The sequence below is a fragment of the Erythranthe guttata genome, chromosome 11 (assembly GCF_056151865.1).
Source record: "Erythranthe guttata isolate IM_541 chromosome 11, IM_541, whole genome shotgun sequence".
NCBI classification, from domain to species: Eukaryota; Viridiplantae; Streptophyta; class Magnoliopsida; order Lamiales; family Phrymaceae; genus Erythranthe; species Erythranthe guttata.
Genome location: NC_142543.1, coordinates 19718493 through 19735190, shown reverse-complemented (window position 1 = coordinate 19735190; position 16698 = coordinate 19718493). Strand labels below are relative to the sequence as shown.

General features: G+C 37.5%; 4 protein-coding genes across 5 annotated transcripts; 1 reads left to right on the top strand and 3 right to left on the bottom strand.

The window, feature by feature from the left end:
• Positions 1–1221: 1221 nt before the first annotated feature.
• On the top strand, positions 1222–4829 carry CLC-B (chloride channel B). The gene is made up of 6 exons (XM_012985287.2): positions 1222–1731; positions 1818–2018; positions 2116–2293; positions 2548–3080; positions 3155–4286; positions 4437–4829. The coding sequence occupies exons 1-6, from the start codon at positions 1538–1540 to the stop codon at positions 4542–4544; spliced, it is 2346 nt and encodes a 781-aa protein (XP_012840741.2). The 5' UTR covers positions 1222–1537; the 3' UTR covers positions 4545–4829.
• Positions 4601–8356, bottom strand: LOC105961053 (S-adenosyl-L-methionine-dependent methyltransferases superfamily protein). 2 transcript variants are annotated; one of them, XM_012985290.2, is made up of 15 exons: positions 8041–8356; positions 7852–7966; positions 7638–7749; positions 7464–7508; positions 7303–7370; positions 7087–7141; positions 6928–7007; positions 6763–6846; positions 6520–6633; positions 6228–6346; positions 5998–6115; positions 5713–5843; positions 5461–5608; positions 5220–5299; positions 4601–4942 (listed from the first exon to the last, which is right to left on the bottom strand). In XM_012985290.2, the coding sequence occupies exons 1-15, from the start codon at positions 8247–8249 to the stop codon at positions 4786–4788; spliced, it is 1635 nt and encodes a 544-aa protein (XP_012840744.2). In that variant the 5' UTR covers positions 8250–8356; the 3' UTR covers positions 4601–4785. The 2 variants fall into 2 exon arrangements, with proteins under 2 accessions (XP_012840744.2, XP_012840743.2); XM_012985289.2 differs by having other exon boundaries at positions 5461–5614; positions 8041–8355.
• Positions 8357–8891: 535 nt separating this feature from the next.
• LOC105961049 (disease resistance family protein / LRR family protein) lies at positions 8892–12034 on the bottom strand. Its single transcript, XM_088825672.1, has one exon. It carries the CDS (start codon positions 11856–11858, stop codon positions 8940–8942), a length of 2919 nt encoding a protein of 972 aa, XP_088681798.1. The 5' UTR covers positions 11859–12034; the 3' UTR covers positions 8892–8939.
• A 292-nt stretch (positions 12035–12326) lies between these two features.
• Positions 12327–15844, bottom strand: MPL1 (Myzus persicae-induced lipase 1). The gene is made up of 9 exons (XM_012985286.2): positions 15439–15844; positions 15253–15357; positions 14137–14277; positions 13675–13785; positions 13444–13587; positions 13283–13323; positions 13090–13169; positions 12877–12972; positions 12327–12788 (listed from the first exon to the last, which is right to left on the bottom strand). Exons 1-9 carry the CDS (start codon positions 15631–15633, stop codon positions 12466–12468), a joined length of 1236 nt encoding a protein of 411 aa, XP_012840740.2. The 5' UTR covers positions 15634–15844; the 3' UTR covers positions 12327–12465.
• Between the last annotated feature and the right edge of the window lie 854 nt (positions 15845–16698).

The window sequence follows — 16698 nt, the reverse complement described above, 5'->3', positions numbered from 1 at the left end:
CCACACTTTGATCTTTTTCCCCAAATAAATGTATGGCTCTAAAACACAACCCCAAATTTAATTCTAACCAACTTTTTTCAATGTGGGAGATTCTTTTCTATTTCATTTTTTTTTTTTTTTTTTTTTTTTTTTTTTGCGGAATTAAGTAAAAAGATTCTCCATATAATCAATTCAATTCAAAATAATTATTCATTGTCTAAATGCCGATTGATTGCCACTTTTAAAATAAAATATTCATCAATCATCAATTGATTGGTGAAGGAGACCTTTGACTATGGAATTGTTGTAGTTTATCCGCGGCTCATTTATATTCTTCTAATCTAATAATAGTCCTTCAAATATATATTGCATCGTATTTTCATCCCTCTCGTTTTATAATTTATCAATTTCACCCATTGACAAGGATCACAAATGCGTGATTTTCAGAGTAAAAGGATGGAACTATGGTGTACTTTTAAGACGAGGGCCTAAAATTAATAAAACAAAAAAGATGCCCATATTTGAGAATTGAGAAGCAATTAAAGAGACTTTGGCATCTTACCATAGCTTAACCTGGATGGAGCCTACTACATAATTCTTGTTAAAAAATAGGTGGGCCCACTTTGAAAGTGAAATTGATTCTTAAATCTATATATATTACTGCTTAATCATTGGCATTTGAAACACACATAAATTATTTACTTGCAATGTTGGATCAACCTGTTCCTCCCACCACTTGGAATTTGTTCTGTTCAGGATATATATTACACAAGTTGCAGCAATGGTGGTCCATAAATGTGTTAGAGATTTTATTCGTCAAGCAATCACGTTACTTAATAATCTAATAATATTTACTAGGGGATTAATCAAATAATAATACCACCACTTGTACAAAAAAATGTTCTTCCAGTAAGTACTTAAGACATTTGTTTTCCTTGCTCCAACTAATTCATTCAACACCCTTTACAAGCAACTCTTTATCTATATAAACAAATATATACAAATCTAATAATATAAAAAATTTCAGGTCTACTAGTATCAGTAAAATTTCTCAATCATCACCCCATTCATCATTGATCATTGATGAATGTAATAATCCCAACTTGATTGGAGAGCACACGTCAGCATTGCAAACTGCCAGTTACACAATAATCAAATTATTGCATCTATACAATAATAAATTATTTGTAGCTTTCAACCCAAGAGATATTTTTGCTTGCATTAGGTACTACCATACGATCTATGGTTATCCACATTGTTCTGTTTTCTCTATCTTATTAATGCAAATATATATTTATAATCAGAGTCAGAACTCACTTAATTATCTACCCCCAAACTCTATAATTAGACTCTAATCATTGCTATTTTAATATGTCCCAAAATTTATACTGTTCATATGGGACAACTTTCCAACAAAGCTTTGTCCTTATGTATCACCTAGATGCACATGTCTATTATTCCAAACTCAGGGGAACAACTCACCTTTTTTCTATTACATCTTCAAACTGAGAACTGACTCAGCTTATCTGAGAAGCTCCGCTTCACCCACTCACCTATCATGGAGGATTTCAACAAGTTAGAACAAACACAAGCAGCAGCTAATATACAGACACAACGACAAGATGAACAAGAACACGACCCTGAAAGCAACACACTCCATGAACCTCTGCTCAAAGTAAATCGAACGCTTTCTTCGAATCAACTCGCCATAGTTGGAGGAAAGGTTTCTCATATAGAGAGCTTGGACTACGAGTAAGTGCAACTTCGTAAGTAATTCTCTTCTTTTGCTTTTTACTAGTCTTGTATAATTAGTTGACGATTCTAAAAATTGAATGTAGGATAAACGAAAATGATCTATTCAAGCAAGACTGGAGAAGCAGATCAAAAGTGCAAGTACTGCAGTATATCTTCTTGAAATGGTTGTTGGCTTTCCTTGTGGGCCTCCTAACTGGATTGATAGCCACTCTCATCAATCTTGCGGTTGAAAATATTGCAGGATACAAACTTCTGGTCGTTGCGAAATATATAGAGCAGAAAAGGTACTGTTAGTTAATGAAATAACCTGTATGTAACCAATAGCAATTGTCGATGATCCAACTTGTAATTTGACATATGCGTCGATTTTGATGGATGCAGATATATAGCAGGATTCGTATATTTGGCCGGAGCAAACTTTCTTCTAACGCTGGTAGCTTCCGTTCTGTGTGTTTGTTTTGCACCCACTGCTGCTGGTCCCGGAATTCCTGAAATAAAAGCTTATCTTAATGGAATTGACACCCCCAACATGTTTGGTGCGCCAGAGTTGATTGTGAAGGTACCCTTTTTATTCGTAGAGTAAATATTAGCATCTCATATTTTCAATTTTTTTGGAGTTATAATCGATTAAGAAAAGGCAAAGCAATCATATATCTATCAGTTTAGCAAAATACATGTTCACTTATAGCGTGAGATTGTAAATTTTATCATGTGGCATCCATGAAACGAATATTTTCACTAATGTGCTAAAAGTTGAAGTTAAATACCGTATTATTGGCTGAGTGGTTTGTGCATCTGCTATCACTATCACAGATCTTTGGAAGCATAGGAGCTGTTTCTGCAGGGTTAGATCTCGGAAAAGAAGGGCCTCTAGTGCACATCGGTTGCTGCGTAGCAGCCCTATTAGGTCAAGGTGGGCCCGACAAGTACCGAATCAAATGGCGATGGCTAAGATACTTCAACAACGACAGAGACCGGAGAGATTTAATCACATGTGGCTCCTCATCCGGAGTATGTGCTGCTTTTCGATCACCGGTCGGCGGGGTACTCTTCGCTCTTGAGGAGGTGGCGACGTGGTGGAGAAGTGCTCTTCTGTGGAGAACTTTCTTCAGTACAGCAGTCGTGGTTGTAGTGCTAAGGGCCTTTATGGAGTACTGCAAATCCGGAAACTGTGGATTATTCGGCAAAGGAGGCTTGATCATGTTTGATGTCAGCGGTGTTTCCGTGAGTTATCACGCGGTGGATATTATCCCTGTGGTTGTGATTGGAGTTATTGGCGGCGTTTTGGGGAGCCTATATAACCATTTTCTCCACAAGATTCTCAAAGTCTACAATATCATAAATCAGTAAGCATCATCCTTTTCGATAAGAAGTCTCCGACTTTTAATTTGGTTTCTGAATTATAAACTTACCTTTGCAGGAAGGGCAAATTGCATAAACTTCTTCTCAGCCTGAGTGTATCCATCTTCACTTCTATATGCATATTCGGACTTCCTTTCTTAGCAGAGTGCAAACCTTGCGACAAAGCCCTTTTAGAAGCTTCCTGTCCCACAACCGGACGAGAGGGAAATTTCAGACAGTTCAACTGTCCAAACGGCCAATACAACGACCTAGCCACACTTCTCCTCACCACGAATGACAATGCTGTTAGACACATTTTCTCCATAAACACTCCAACAGAATTCCATATTCTCTCTCTATCTATCTACTTCGCACTATATTGTGTATTAGCGCTCGTCACCTTCGGCATTGCAGTCCCATCGGGCCTCTTTCTTCCCATCATTCTCATGGGCTCAGCTTATGGACGTATTCTCGGCATTGCCATGGGATCATACACAAAACTCGATCAGGGCCTATACGCCGTTCTTGGAGCAGCCTCACTTATGGCTGGTTCCATGAGAATGACAGTTTCACTATGTGTCATATTTCTCGAGCTTACAAACAACCTTCTTTTGCTACCCATAACAATGCTAGTTCTTCTAATAGCTAAAACGGTAGGAGACTGCTTCAACCCGAGCATCTACGATACAATACTGGAACTAAAAGGACTACCTTTCTTGGATGCACATCCCGAGCCGTGGATGAGGAATATCACAGTTGGCGAGCTTGCTGAAGCCAAGTCAGCAGTTGTTACAATTGGAGGAATCGAGAAAGTGGGTCGTATAGTGGATGTCCTGAGGAACACCACACACAATGGTTTCCCAGTTGTGGATGATGGAGTGGTTCCACCAAATGAACTTCATGGGCTGGTTCTGAGAGCTCATCTGATCTTAGCCCTGAAGAAGAAGTGGTTCCTGCGAGAAAGACGAAGAACAAAAGCAGAGGAGGTGAGAGAGATATTTACTTCCGCTGATTTGGCTGAAAGGGGAGGCAAGATTGAAGATGTGATAGTGAGTGATGATGAAATGGAGATGTTTGTAGATTTATATCCGTTGATCAATACAACTCCGTACAGTGTGATCGAAAGCATGTCCGTAGCGAAGGCGATGGTGCTCTTTAGAGAAGTGGGGCTCCGACATATGCTCATTCTGCCCAAATATCAAGCATCTGGGGTAAGTTTAAGATGCCATTCTTTAATGCACAAATCTTCGATGATGTTTTCTTCACTTCAAATGATACAAAATACAAATTTAATCGAAGAAACAAGTTATATTGCTGAAGATGGAATTATGTCTAACCTTGATTTTCTGACCATGAAATAGGTGGCTCCAGTGGTTGGAATTTTGACAAGGCAGGACTTGATAGCCCACAACATTTTGTGTGCCTTCCCTCAACTGGAAAAGTCCAATGCAAGTAAAAAGGGTCGTTAATAAATATCCAGAAAAATAATCACATTCTTCTTCTTCTTCTTCAGAATTTTCCTATATTTATCGAACAATTCATTCTTCTACCAGATTCAAAAGTACATAATATCCAAATGTGTGTAGGTTGTTCGTCGCCATACACTTTTACAGAAAGTTCAGAATTCATCTCATCTATTTGAGTAATTCGCTATGTACAATATTGTTCTATGGCAAAGGCATGTAAAATAGAAAACTGAAATTATTTTCTTCATTCCAAATTTTCAATATTATCGAAAAGCGATTCTTCAAAAAGGTTGTCCTCAATTACAGCAAGTGGGCCTCGAGCGGGTTTCTTCTTTTTCCCAGATTTCTTTTTCTTTATGTTCCCTCCAGAACCTCTTTTGAACACAGCCAGGATCTCAATACTGCATTAGTAAGGATATCAAAGTTTGATTAGTCACTCGGACACAAGAAAAATAACTCCTTTTATAAAAGAATAAGTCAAAAGCCAAAAGAAAATGATATGCAGCAAAGGAAAAATTTCTGTCACACTACAGAAATGACTCACGAGGGAGAAGATATATATATATATATGTGTGTGTGTGTGTGTGTGTGTGTGTGTGTGTGTGTGTGTGTGTGTGTGTGAGAGAGAGAGAGAGAGAGAGAGAGAGAGAGAGAGAGAGAGAGAGAGAGAGAGAGAACCTCTGTGTTCCAGGAAAAAAATTAAAACCATGGACTTTCTCCAAACGCCATGCCTTACGCGAAAGCAGGGACATGCAGTCCTGTATGTAATCCCAGGTTTATAAGCTTAGAGTGAAAACGACAATTCGGCAAAACGGTAAAGTAAAGGTGTTAAAGCTGAAAATTGAAAAAACAAATATATTTTAAACTTATTGTAGTAGTGTGGAAGCTCCATTTGGGTACCTAAAAAGTCCAAACATACCTCTTTGAAACTTTCCCATCCGCAGCTTATGTATATCAGAGTTTGTGGCAGTGACGACTGACTTTCACCTTGTCCCATTTCCTTATTGATCTGCACTGAAGTGTCTCCTCGAAGAATCCATGGTCTTTTCTCATTTTGGACATTTCTCCTGGTACTCAAATAAAAAACCAAAAGAATGAATGCATAACCATAAGACTTCCAATTTCACAAACCATAAGAAATTACTGACTCCAAATACAAAGCTTAGAATACCTTTCAGGTAGATTATGTTTTATCTTGGTGAATGAAAGAGACTGTAATGCAGTGAGTAGAGACTGGTCTAGCCCTTTCCTTGGAGGATCAACCACAACAACATCAGATCCCATCAGCCAAGAGAGTGGTTCCTGACAGTTTCTCACAAGTTAGCAGATTACGATAAACATATCCATGTGCTGTCAGAAATGGCAGTTTCAGTTTACTGCAAGAGTTCTAAAAAAAAAATCCTCATGATTCATTGTATTTGTCAATATTAGACTATGAATGAAATATACTATTAACCTTTGAAGTGTCTGCTTGATGCCAGCTGATGCAGCAGTCTGCGGTGGTTGGTAGCCGAGAAGCTGTCTTTTCAAAAGAATACTTAGCTTCTTTATTCACCTCCACGCATTTAACTGACCTATAAATGCAAAAAAAAAAAAAAAAAAGAAGAGAAGGTGCATTAAATTTTCCAGTGCTAACTCGTGATTAGATTAACGAAACTTAAAACCTAAAATCATCACTTCTCCCACCTGCATTTCCTTGTGGCAGACAAAGATAAACCAATCACACCTGCACCAGCATAGAGATCAACTACTGATGAACCATAAGGCACACACTTTTGTAGTTTTTGGAGTAGAGAATCAAAAGCCTGCCCACAAAATCAATCCAATACTTTGTGGGTTGAGTTAAAAATTGAAATGCCATCCACAATTGATACTATGCAGCACAAAGAAAATGTGATTAAGCAAGAATAAACGCTTCTGAAACAATTGATTTTCCAAATACAAACAAGTCGGATAAGTTTTTACTCCAAATACTAACCCGTGTATTTGCTTGCCCGAAACTTGAAGGGACCATAGAAACATCAATTCCACCAACATGCTCCCAGAAGTCTCTCTCTCCAATAAGATGTCTCCATCTGTTCCCGAAAATAACCTGTGTTATGAAACAACGAAAAATAAGGCTATGCACTAGATAATTTGGATATCAACCTAACTTTTCCTTGGTCTCATATAAAAATAACTGCCAATCAAAGATGTTCTGCAGGATCAAAATGAAACTTACATTACTCATTGATGTCTGAAAGTTAGCCCAAACAGAATGTATCAAATGCACGTCTCTCCTTGGTCCCCCTTTATTCCACATATACTACAACATAGAACTTGATCAACACTCGTACGAGGCATATACACCAACGAATACCAGAAAAAACAACCACAGTTATCTTACATTGGACAGAGCATTTAATTTTTCGAAACTCGGTGAGCTCTCACTTCTCGAATTCCAAACCAAAGCAACCTGCACTTTACCTGTAATCATTCATGTATTTTTTTATCTGAAGAGTCAAACTGTCCGCGATACTCGATACATAATTAAATATCTACCTACCATTTTTGTATCTTTCTGCCGAAGGGAGAGATGTACTGTACGTCGTAACAGCCATCTACAAGTGAAATTTGTTGACACAAGAAGATAACCAGTATCATTAGAAGCGTCTTCCATTTACTCGTTCAAGGAGAAATTTGTGTCATAGTTGGTCAGCAAATTAGATAACCACCACTCAAAATAGGTAACTATGGAATCAATACATTCACGATCCATTACCTGAACATATCTTAGTTCACCCGTCCCGTTGTCTTCATCATACGGTTCAATATTCAGTTCCACTATTGCTAAAATAACAAAAGAAAATATAAAAGAGCATCATTGGCAACAATCTTTGCATAAAATTAAAAGGAGCATGAAATAAAACATCGAGAAGTCACCTTTTCTTAGTAGTTCAACAGCAGCATTAATGCGTGGATGATGAGCTACACAACGAAGATTCGTTACAATACAAAGATGACAGCTGTATATCTCTATATAAACAGCCCCCCAGCGCCACCCACACCCATAAAACAAAAATAATCATATAAGTATTTAATAGGTGAATTTGAGACCTTGGCACTCAGGAATATCAACTGCATTATGAGTGCCCTCTTCATAAAGCCCAATTAATGGTTTCGTAGATGAACCGCGAACCGCAAGCTTTGCTCGACATCTCCATCCCCACTGCCAATTTAAAGAGAACCAAAAAAACCCTAAAAATATAATTTAGAAAGCTGAAATTGATGTACGAAACAAACAAGTGTCAGAGGTGTTGTATGAAATTACGAGTCTACAACTATCGAATGTGAAGTTAGAAACACCAATTTTCTTGAAGAATTTATTCACGTCGGCGAGAATGGGAGGGTGGTGAAGGTTGTACTCGTGGGTACAACCAGAGCAGCTGCAAATTCAAACAAAGAATTAGAAAACACACAATGAAGCCGAATGGGAAAAACAGAATAAGACTGGACCTACGATTGGAAGTGACGGCAGTTAAGAGCGCATGAAGAAGGGGAGATAGGGCTTGTCGTCTTCGGCTCTTGAACGAGCAATAGTGGTGCCGGCGGCGGCGGTGGAATGGTGGAAATTGTGGAAGGGGAAGTGGTGGAGCACGTGATGAAAGTAACGGAGGAGGGTGGTGCGGCACGTGATGGAAGGGAGAGGAGGCATACGGCGGCGGCCATGAGTTTGAGCTATGGCCAAGCTGCTGCTGCTGGTGGCGGGAAGGTTTGGGATAAATGTGTTTCGATGGGAATTATCTTCTTCGGGTGAAAAGTCGCATCACCAGTTTATCTATTTACAAACCAGTATAAGTAAAATGCGACGAGTATCTCTTTAGCACACAAAATTCTAAATTTGTTCAATTTAATCCTCTATTACTTCAAAATTATTATATTATTTTTTAGGGTAAATTACAACCACCCCTAAGGTATGGTCAAATTACAAAAATCCCCATTTTGTTTGGATAATTACAACCACCCCTCAACTCCTCAAATTTAGTGGAATCTTCGAGGTTATATGGAATATTATTACTTTTGTACCCGTTTTATCTCATTCGAACTCTACATTTTGAAGCAAAATGATCATAATATGTGTTTTTTGGCTTGTATATATCAGGTTGTGGGGCATCATAAACTGTATTTTTACACAAAACAAGTACAAACTAGAGCACATTCTACCAGATATAGATGATTATGTTGAATTTGACACCATAAGGGTGGAGGTGTAAGAAAAAAACATAATTGAGGGGTAAATGTAATTATCTAAACAAGAGGGGTTTTTTTATAAATTGATCATACCTCAGGGGGTGTTTGTAATTTACCCTATTTTTTTTATTTTAAGAAGCAATATAATTTTTTATTTTGTTTTGGAAGTTACCTACAATTGAGACAATCTACTATCCTGTTAATCAGTCTACCAACATAATTAAAATACAGGTCCCTCCATCGTTTCTTAATGACCAAAGACCCACAAAATCCCCAAAATCCTACAAAAAACCCCATTCCAACAGAAATAAACAACCACACCCTTTCCAGTTCATCCTTGTCATCATCCCTTTCCCCTGCATTTACTCCAGGAAACGGAGCAATCTCAGGCCTGTAACATTTAGCCGGCAATGGAAATCCACAGAGGAAACTGTTCCCTTCGTAAATCGTCGGATCTACATTCAGTGTTTCAAACTGATTGCCCCTCGGAATCGGGCCCGACAGATTGTTGTACGACAGATTCAAGTGATTCAGAAAAGTCAACGAAACCATGCTCAGTGGAATAGGCCCCGACAATCCATTCATCGATAGATCTAGGGTTTCTATCCGCTCGAATCTACCAATTGTCGCTGGAATTTCTCCCGTCAATTGATTCATCGACAAATTCAACGTCCCCAGCCTGAAAAGCGCCGTGATTTCCGCCGGAATTTCCCCGGAAAAACTGTTTCTCGACAGGTCCACGCTGTTGACGAGATACAAAATCGAGTCGTACTGTAGTATCCTCCCTTTCGCCACCACCTGCAGCCGCCCCTGGTACAGCGCGGTGTGCTCCGATGTGAACTCCGTTTTGAAGCCGGTGAGATTTCCGACGCAGGCAGGAATTTCTCCCGACAGGTTGTTTTTCGAAACGTCTAATATGTGAAGAACAGAGAGGCTGCATATCTGAGAAGGGATAGTTCCTGTGAAGGAATTGTTTCTCAAACGCAAGATCAGTAATGATGACATCTTTGATCCAATCCAAGGTGGGATTTTTCCAGACAATTTGTTGTCGCCTAGATCAAGACTAGCTAATTCAGTGCAATTTCTCAAGCTGGGAGGCAAAATTCCTGACAAATTGTTGGTAGATAGTACTAAGAATTTGAGACCAAGTAGATTGCCTATGGAGTCGGGTATTTTACCCGAGAGAGTGTTGTTCGACATGTCCACAATGTAAAGCATAGGCATACTATCCCAGAAATCAGGAATTTCACCGTTGAGATAGTTACTCGAAACAACGAAAGTGGTTAATGCTGCCATATTTCCTATAGAGAAAGGAATTGTACCATTCAGTCTATTTCTTGAGATATCCATGTCTGTCATAAACGGCAGTGCTGTCCCAATATTCTTTGGAATTGGTCCGGAGAATTTGTTATCCCTCAGATACAAAGTAGTCAAATTCGACGACCAAAGTGGGAGAGGTCCTTCGAAGTTGTTTGAACTCAGATCAACGTTCGAATCGGATTTGAACCGCAGAGAATTCGGAACCCTTCCACTCAATTGATTGTAAGCAACATCCAGTTCGTGGAGTTCCAAATCCATCTCCAAGAACCAATCTGGTATAACATCAGAAATGCCCGCGAAATTTATTATAATTCTTTCGAGATCGGTTTGGTTTCTGAGAAATGAAGGGAACTTGGGACCCAAATTGCAGCCTTGGATCTTAACATACTTCAGCACGAAAGGAGGTGTCCAATCCGAGCTGATGTCGAATTTGAGAGAAACATTCCCCGAAAATCTTCCAATTGATATCTCCCGCAAACTGGAAAGATTTGCTAGATGGGCTTCTGTTACAATACCTTCCCATGAGTTATCTCGTAACTCCATTACAGACATGGATTTGAGCTGGCCAAAGCTCTGTGGAATTTCTCCACCCATCCGATTGGACGAGAGGTAAAGCTCCTCCAATAATGACAAGTTGCCTATTGTTTGTGGGATCGAACCCGTGAATGAATTCCCCCACAGGAGCATATACCGAAGGCTGTTGAGGAGGCCTAATGAGCTTGGAAGATTCCCATCAAGATTATTGTATCCTAAATTTAAAGTTTCCAATTTGGGGTTTGTGCATTGGGATAGGCCATCAACGAATTCTGCAATACTCCCGTTGAGTCTGTTGTAATCAAGGGACAGTTTTTGCAAATTACAGAGTACTCCTAGCCCTTTCGGTAGACGGCCTTCGATCTCGAAATTCGAAGAAAGATCCAAATTTTCGAGGGAAGTTAATTCTGAAAACATATCCGAGAGCTCCCCTTGAAGACTGTTGGAATTGAAATCGAGGCTCCTCAAGTTAGTAAGATTGAACAACCACTTTGGTATTGTGGAGTTGAAGCCGTTATTGGATAGATCAAGAATTGAAAGGGATGTAAAATTAACAAAAGGGATTGACTTTGGAAGGTTCATAAGCTGACACTGTGGCAAGTGCAGCTCCAAGAGAGAAGGCAGAGTATTGATGGTTTGAAGCCAATAAGATGAAGTGGTGTAGAGGTTAACTCCTTCCAAATTTAGGTACTTCAATGAATGAAGCCCCGACACCCACTGCAGATCGTTTTCCACAGATTCGGGCTCGTAAAATCCGAGATCCAAATACTGCAGTCTCGAAAGATTTGCTATATTTTGAGGAATTTTTCCACTGAAAGATGCACCAGAAAGATTGAGATATCTCAATTCTGCGAAGGACCCAAAGAAGTGTGGAATTTGAGTCCCTTCAAAATTGTTCATGCTCAAGTCTAAATCAGTCAAGTACTTCAATTGGAGTAACGAAAAATCGATCGCTCCTCCTAGAGCAGAATTACTTGGAAACGAGTTCCGAAGATTGAGCTTGATCACATGCCCTGTTTTGTTGCTGCAGATAACTCCGCTCCATTCGCAACAATCTCCTCCGATTATCCAAGAAGATAGCCTATTCGACGGATCGATTATATTTTCTTTGAATTTGATAAGTGCTTTCTTTTCGTTCTCTTTGCATCTCGGTCTGAGGCAGGAACCAAAGTGGATCAAAATTTGAGACAAGAACAGAAGAAAGACAAGCCGGTGAAATGAAACCTTACTCATTTTTCACTCATAGAAAAGGAGAAAACAAAAGGAAGTGTGATTATGAAACCAGCAAGAATGAATTGGAGGTATGTATATTTTGATCCACCTGGTTTATGATGTGATTTATTTCAATGATGTTATTTATAAATGGGATATATACCAAATGGAAATTGACATTTTGATTTATGCATTGACCTCAAGTCAAGCTCTGGTTATACATACAAGTCTTGTTCACATCAATTTCATGGTCCAAGTTGCTGAATATATTTCGTCTGCCGTCTCCTGCGGGGTGCATCACTTTCCACTTTCTTCGTCTTTTCTTAATAATTTCGACGCTGTTAATTATGACTGACTTTGTAGTTAAAATAGCGACGTTAGGACAGAGAACTTGATCCTGTAAGTTTCCTAAGGAAAGGAGATTGAAAAGTTTGGTAATCACCAGTTTATTTAATTAATTAATTAATCAATCAATATAATACCCACTAATTAAAACCATTAATACTAAGCTTTATATATCTGAATAAGCTTCTGGGAATGGTTGATTCACATTCTGACAAGAGTAGTTCTCTTACACACACATGCACAAACCAACCACTCCCAAAATCAGTAATATATATAATAATCCTCAATGCAGGTTTCTGAAAAATGCTATAATCTGATTGTAAACTATATCCTTGGCCGTAACCCCCATAATAAAATCGGCGTGCGCGAAATCCTTGATGTACTGCACATGCAGCTTCTCCACGTCATGTAGTTTAAGACTATCGAGCAATGTGGCAACATCCTTAACATCCGCAAGTGAATCTTGTCCCCCATAGCTTATGAAGATGGGAAGATCGTGTGGGATTTTAGCCAAGTCATAGACTGGAGGCTTCGATTGTCCGTAGTGCAACATATTGAAGTTTGCATTTCCGTAGTCGTATTTGGACAGGGTACCGTCTCTAACAGCTGCAAATTTGTTCAGACAATGATACATAGTAGTGTAAGTTACTTCATTGGAAAAAAACAACTTGTGTACACTACAAATGAAACTTACTCTGAGCCAAATGGACAAGGTTCTTAGTTGCAGTGGATTGGGGTTCATTCTTCAGAAAAAGCTCAACGGTAGATGCATTGAGACAACAGTTCTTTCCTGTAATTATTACCGGCCAGATAATTAGGATTTCGATCGAGAAATGACATTTGCTATGTGTAGTATACTCGTATCTATATAAATTTAAATATTAATAGCAATAAATGGATAAAATACCTGTAACTGCAGTCATTAAATCATAACAGTCAATACCAGAACTGGCACACATTGCTTTCAGAAAGTTGGCTACTGGCTCCCTGTGAAACAACAAAAAATCGAGCCGTGTTGTCGTAAATAAGTCCACATAATTAACTCCAAACGTTTAAGCAGGTGGTTCGTACTAATTAAGATTCAGGTTTTGGAGGCTTACTCTTTGGGATTGAATTCTGCAAGTCCGAATATTGTAGTGATCTGTCAATAAATCCACGGAACATTAGACTTTATTTATTTATAAGATCATATATATATATATATATATATATAGACAAGAGTCGAAATTATAAAAAACAAAAAATGTACGAATTTGCTTACTTCACCAACAAAAGCTCGGGCAGTGAGAACTCCGAGAGCAGTGGTCATATGACTGAGATAGGCAATTGGGCTTAACAAAACAGCTGATTTTACTTTGTCTACTTGTTTTCCTTGTGAGAATGATGCCAGTGCTATTAGAGTTCCCTGTAATCACATTAGTTGATTACATTAATTATATATATATACACATGCATGCATAATGATAATGAATTAATAATGACGATTAATTACCATTGAGTGGCCGACGTAGTGAACTTTCTGACCGGTTTGTTTGAAAACTAACTCGATCACCGATGGTAAGTCGTGCGTTACCAGATCGTCCCATGTCCAGTTCCAGTATTCCTATTCCCACACGTGCGCGCGTAAATTAAATAGTATATATATATCTCACACATGCAGACACTACTACTTGATATATATATTTTCTTTTTGCTTCTTTAATTTAATATCTATATATAAATGATAAATCAATTTATTCTATTTATAGAAAGTGGGGAAACCTATATATAACAGCCACTAAACAATCACGGGAATTCTGAGTAATGTGACAGACTGCTGCTAATTCTATAGTAGTAATAGTTATCACATACTAACAACACAAGTCAAATTGTATTTTTCTTGCATATAGTTTAATTTTCCATCATAAAATAAATTGAAGTGTGTGTGTGTAAATGAATATAATATGGTGCTTACAGGATTGGAAGGATCAAGGAGGAGATGGCGGCGGCTGAACCGGGTTCCTCTGATGTTGGAGATCCATACATCGAACCCATTATCCGCCAATATCATCGCCAGCGACTCTTCTGGAGAATTCATCACCCACGTCATCCCATCCTGCGTCATTATATATTGCGTACATATATATACGTCCGTCATTTTTTTATTTATTCATTTCATTTCATTTTATTTCCCCACAATTAATTAATTAAATAAATAAATACCAAAACTAATATTTCATCCCATCTCTGCAAAAATATATATATAAGAGAAAAAGAAACAGATCGAGATATAATAATAATAATAATAGATGATGCATTGCATGCTGTACGGATTAATTGATATTTTACCGGCCCGGTACTTATCTCTAACAACAGACATATATTATATATATCTCAGTCAGTCAGTCAGTGAGTGTGTTGTATTGGCTAACACGTTCTGCGTTCAGACAAATCACGCCCATGCTACGTGGCAACTTGCATGTATATTCATAAATTCATAAATAATTGATATCAAATTACCTAATTGGTACTTGGATGCTTCTCTAAGCTTTGACATCATATTTTTTGTTGTTCTAGATTTCTCTAAGTTGGTTGCATTACATGACATAAGATTAATATATATGCCGATCTTCTGTTAGTATGACATCTATAAATTATAATTATATCTGATCTTTCTTTTTAATTCAGAACTCAGGATAATAATCTTTCATTTAATCAACCAAATATAATCCCCTTTTTAATTAACACTAGTATATATAAATAATCAATCTTAGTACTAGTTAGTATAAAGAAGAATAGAGAGAGTGGGAATCAATACCATTATATTGTCCCACCAATGTAATTATCTAAATTATTGCAAATAGTACTTTTTAATGAAAAGTGAAAACACTTCTTGTCGGTTTCACATTTTCTCTCTCCTCACTCTCTCTCTCTCTACGACCACAAACGTTTACATACACAACAAAACTCCATCTATATTTATATACATACATATGCTAATTATAATTTAGGGGAGATGGTTTTAAGTTTAGCAGTTAGCACACAAAAATATATATACGCGGCGGCGACGAATATATATGTATGTACTTACCACAAGAACCCCATGTTGCAATAAAACCGGTGGCCCACCACCACCGCCGCCTCTGCCCTCCGGAATCCTCTGCACGCTTAATATGTACCCATCATCAGTAGTCACCTGAAGAAAAAAAATTAATTAGTTAATTAACTATCAATCCAATTCCTATTAAATAATAATTAGCTCTTGATTAACCCTCACTTCGAATTCCTGGCACTTGTAACCGTGCACGGAGATGGCGGCGGAGCATGCTCCGGCCAGTGGCGCACCACCGCGGAATTCATGTGGAAGAGAAACGCCGCGGCTGGAGGCGAATGCTTGATAAGGTAGTATTGTTATAATTGGTAGTGAAAAGAAGCACAAAATAATTAAATTTCTCAACATCTTCAATTCCATTTCTTATTTAATTTGTTTTGTTTGTTTATAAGCTGGAACTCCAGAGTGTGTATATATATATTATAGGCTTCTATATCTATTCTAGAACTTGGACTTTGGTGTCTATTTATACAGAAAACAATATATATTTAAAATTTAAAGAAAATATATTTAAAATTAAAAAAATAGAGTGTGAAAGGTGTAGAGAAAATAGTAGGAAAATAATTGACTCAACTGAATAGTGACATTTTCTGGGCTTTATTCACACTTGTTTTACAGGGAGAAGGGAATGGGCCTGGTCCCACTTATATACTCCCTTCTTTTTACTTTTTTTGGTTTTTAGATATATCTTATTAAATTATGCAGGAAGATTTTAAAGTTAATATCCATAATTAATATGAATGTAGATTATTTCAATTCTAAATGGCAAAAAGGATTTGAGAATCCATTTCCAAAACAAAATACAGAAATCTTTCATTTTAAGGGAGAATAGAGAAATTAATTATTCAATAATGTAATTATATTTAGATTAAATTATAATATTAGAGGTGGAAATGGGACGAACCAGGGCGTCTAGCACTTTCTAAAGACATCATTTTTAAGTGGAAATTAATTTTAATTTCTCTACAAAAATCAGAAATTTTGAAAATTAGAATTCTACGAATTTCGGATATTGGAAATTTTAATTTTTATTCACATTATGAAATAAAATACATAATAATATCAATATTAGAATTGCAACTTTCAGAAATTAAAATGAGGTCGAAATTCGAAATTTTATATATATTCCAATTCCAATTCAATCCAAAAAAAATATCAAAATTGGGAATGGAAAAACGAAAAATAGTAACCGATTGGTGGATGCCTTGCAAGAAAAGAAGAATGCCAAAGATGATTATGACGTTTGAAACTGAACTGATTACAATTAGATACATCAACTTTTATTGCATGGGATGGGATTTCATAATTCATAATACATATTTCAGTTTCATTATTTGTCTGCTTCTGCAATCCTCTATGTATGTATCCCTTCAAACAATTCACTTCCTTCTCTATTGTATTCATTCTGTATTTCATACAATTAAA

Excerpts from the sequence above, each read along its gene's own strand:
- CLC-B (XM_012985287.2), top strand. The coding sequence starts at position 1,538 with ATGGAGGATTTCAACAAGTTAGAACAAACACAAGCAGCAGCTAATATA. Across the intron at positions 2,294-2,547 it reads CGCCAGAGTTGATTGTGAAG|ATCTTTGGAAGCATAGGAGC; the intron begins GTACCCTTTTTA and ends TCACTATCACAG. Across the intron at positions 3,081-3,154 it reads GTCTACAATATCATAAATCA|GAAGGGCAAATTGCATAAAC; the intron begins GTAAGCATCATC and ends TTACCTTTGCAG.
- LOC105961053 (XM_012985289.2), bottom strand. The coding sequence starts at position 8,249 with ATGGCCGCCGCCGTATGCCTCCTCTCCCTTCCATCACGTGCCGCACCA. Across the intron at positions 6,116-6,227 it reads TCTGCCACAAGGAAATGCAG|GTCAGTTAAATGCGTGGAGG; the intron begins GTGGGAGAAGTG and ends TTGCATTTATAG. Across the intron at positions 4,943-5,219 it reads TTTTTTCCTGGAACACAGAG|TATTGAGATCCTGGCTGTGT; the intron begins GTTCTCTCTCTC and ends TTACTAATGCAG.
- LOC105961049 (XM_088825672.1), bottom strand. The coding sequence starts at position 11,858 with ATGAGTAAGGTTTCATTTCACCGGCTTGTCTTTCTTCTGTTCTTGTCT.
- MPL1 (XM_012985286.2), bottom strand. The coding sequence starts at position 15,633 with ATGGAATTGAAGATGTTGAGAAATTTAATTATTTTGTGCTTCTTTTCA. Across the intron at positions 15,358-15,438 it reads ACAAGTGCCAGGAATTCGAA|GTGACTACTGATGATGGGTA; the intron begins GTGAGGGTTAAT and ends TTTTTTCTTCAG. Across the intron at positions 12,789-12,876 it reads CCTTGTCCATTTGGCTCAGA|CTGTTAGAGACGGTACCCTG; the intron begins GTAAGTTTCATT and ends ACAAATTTGCAG.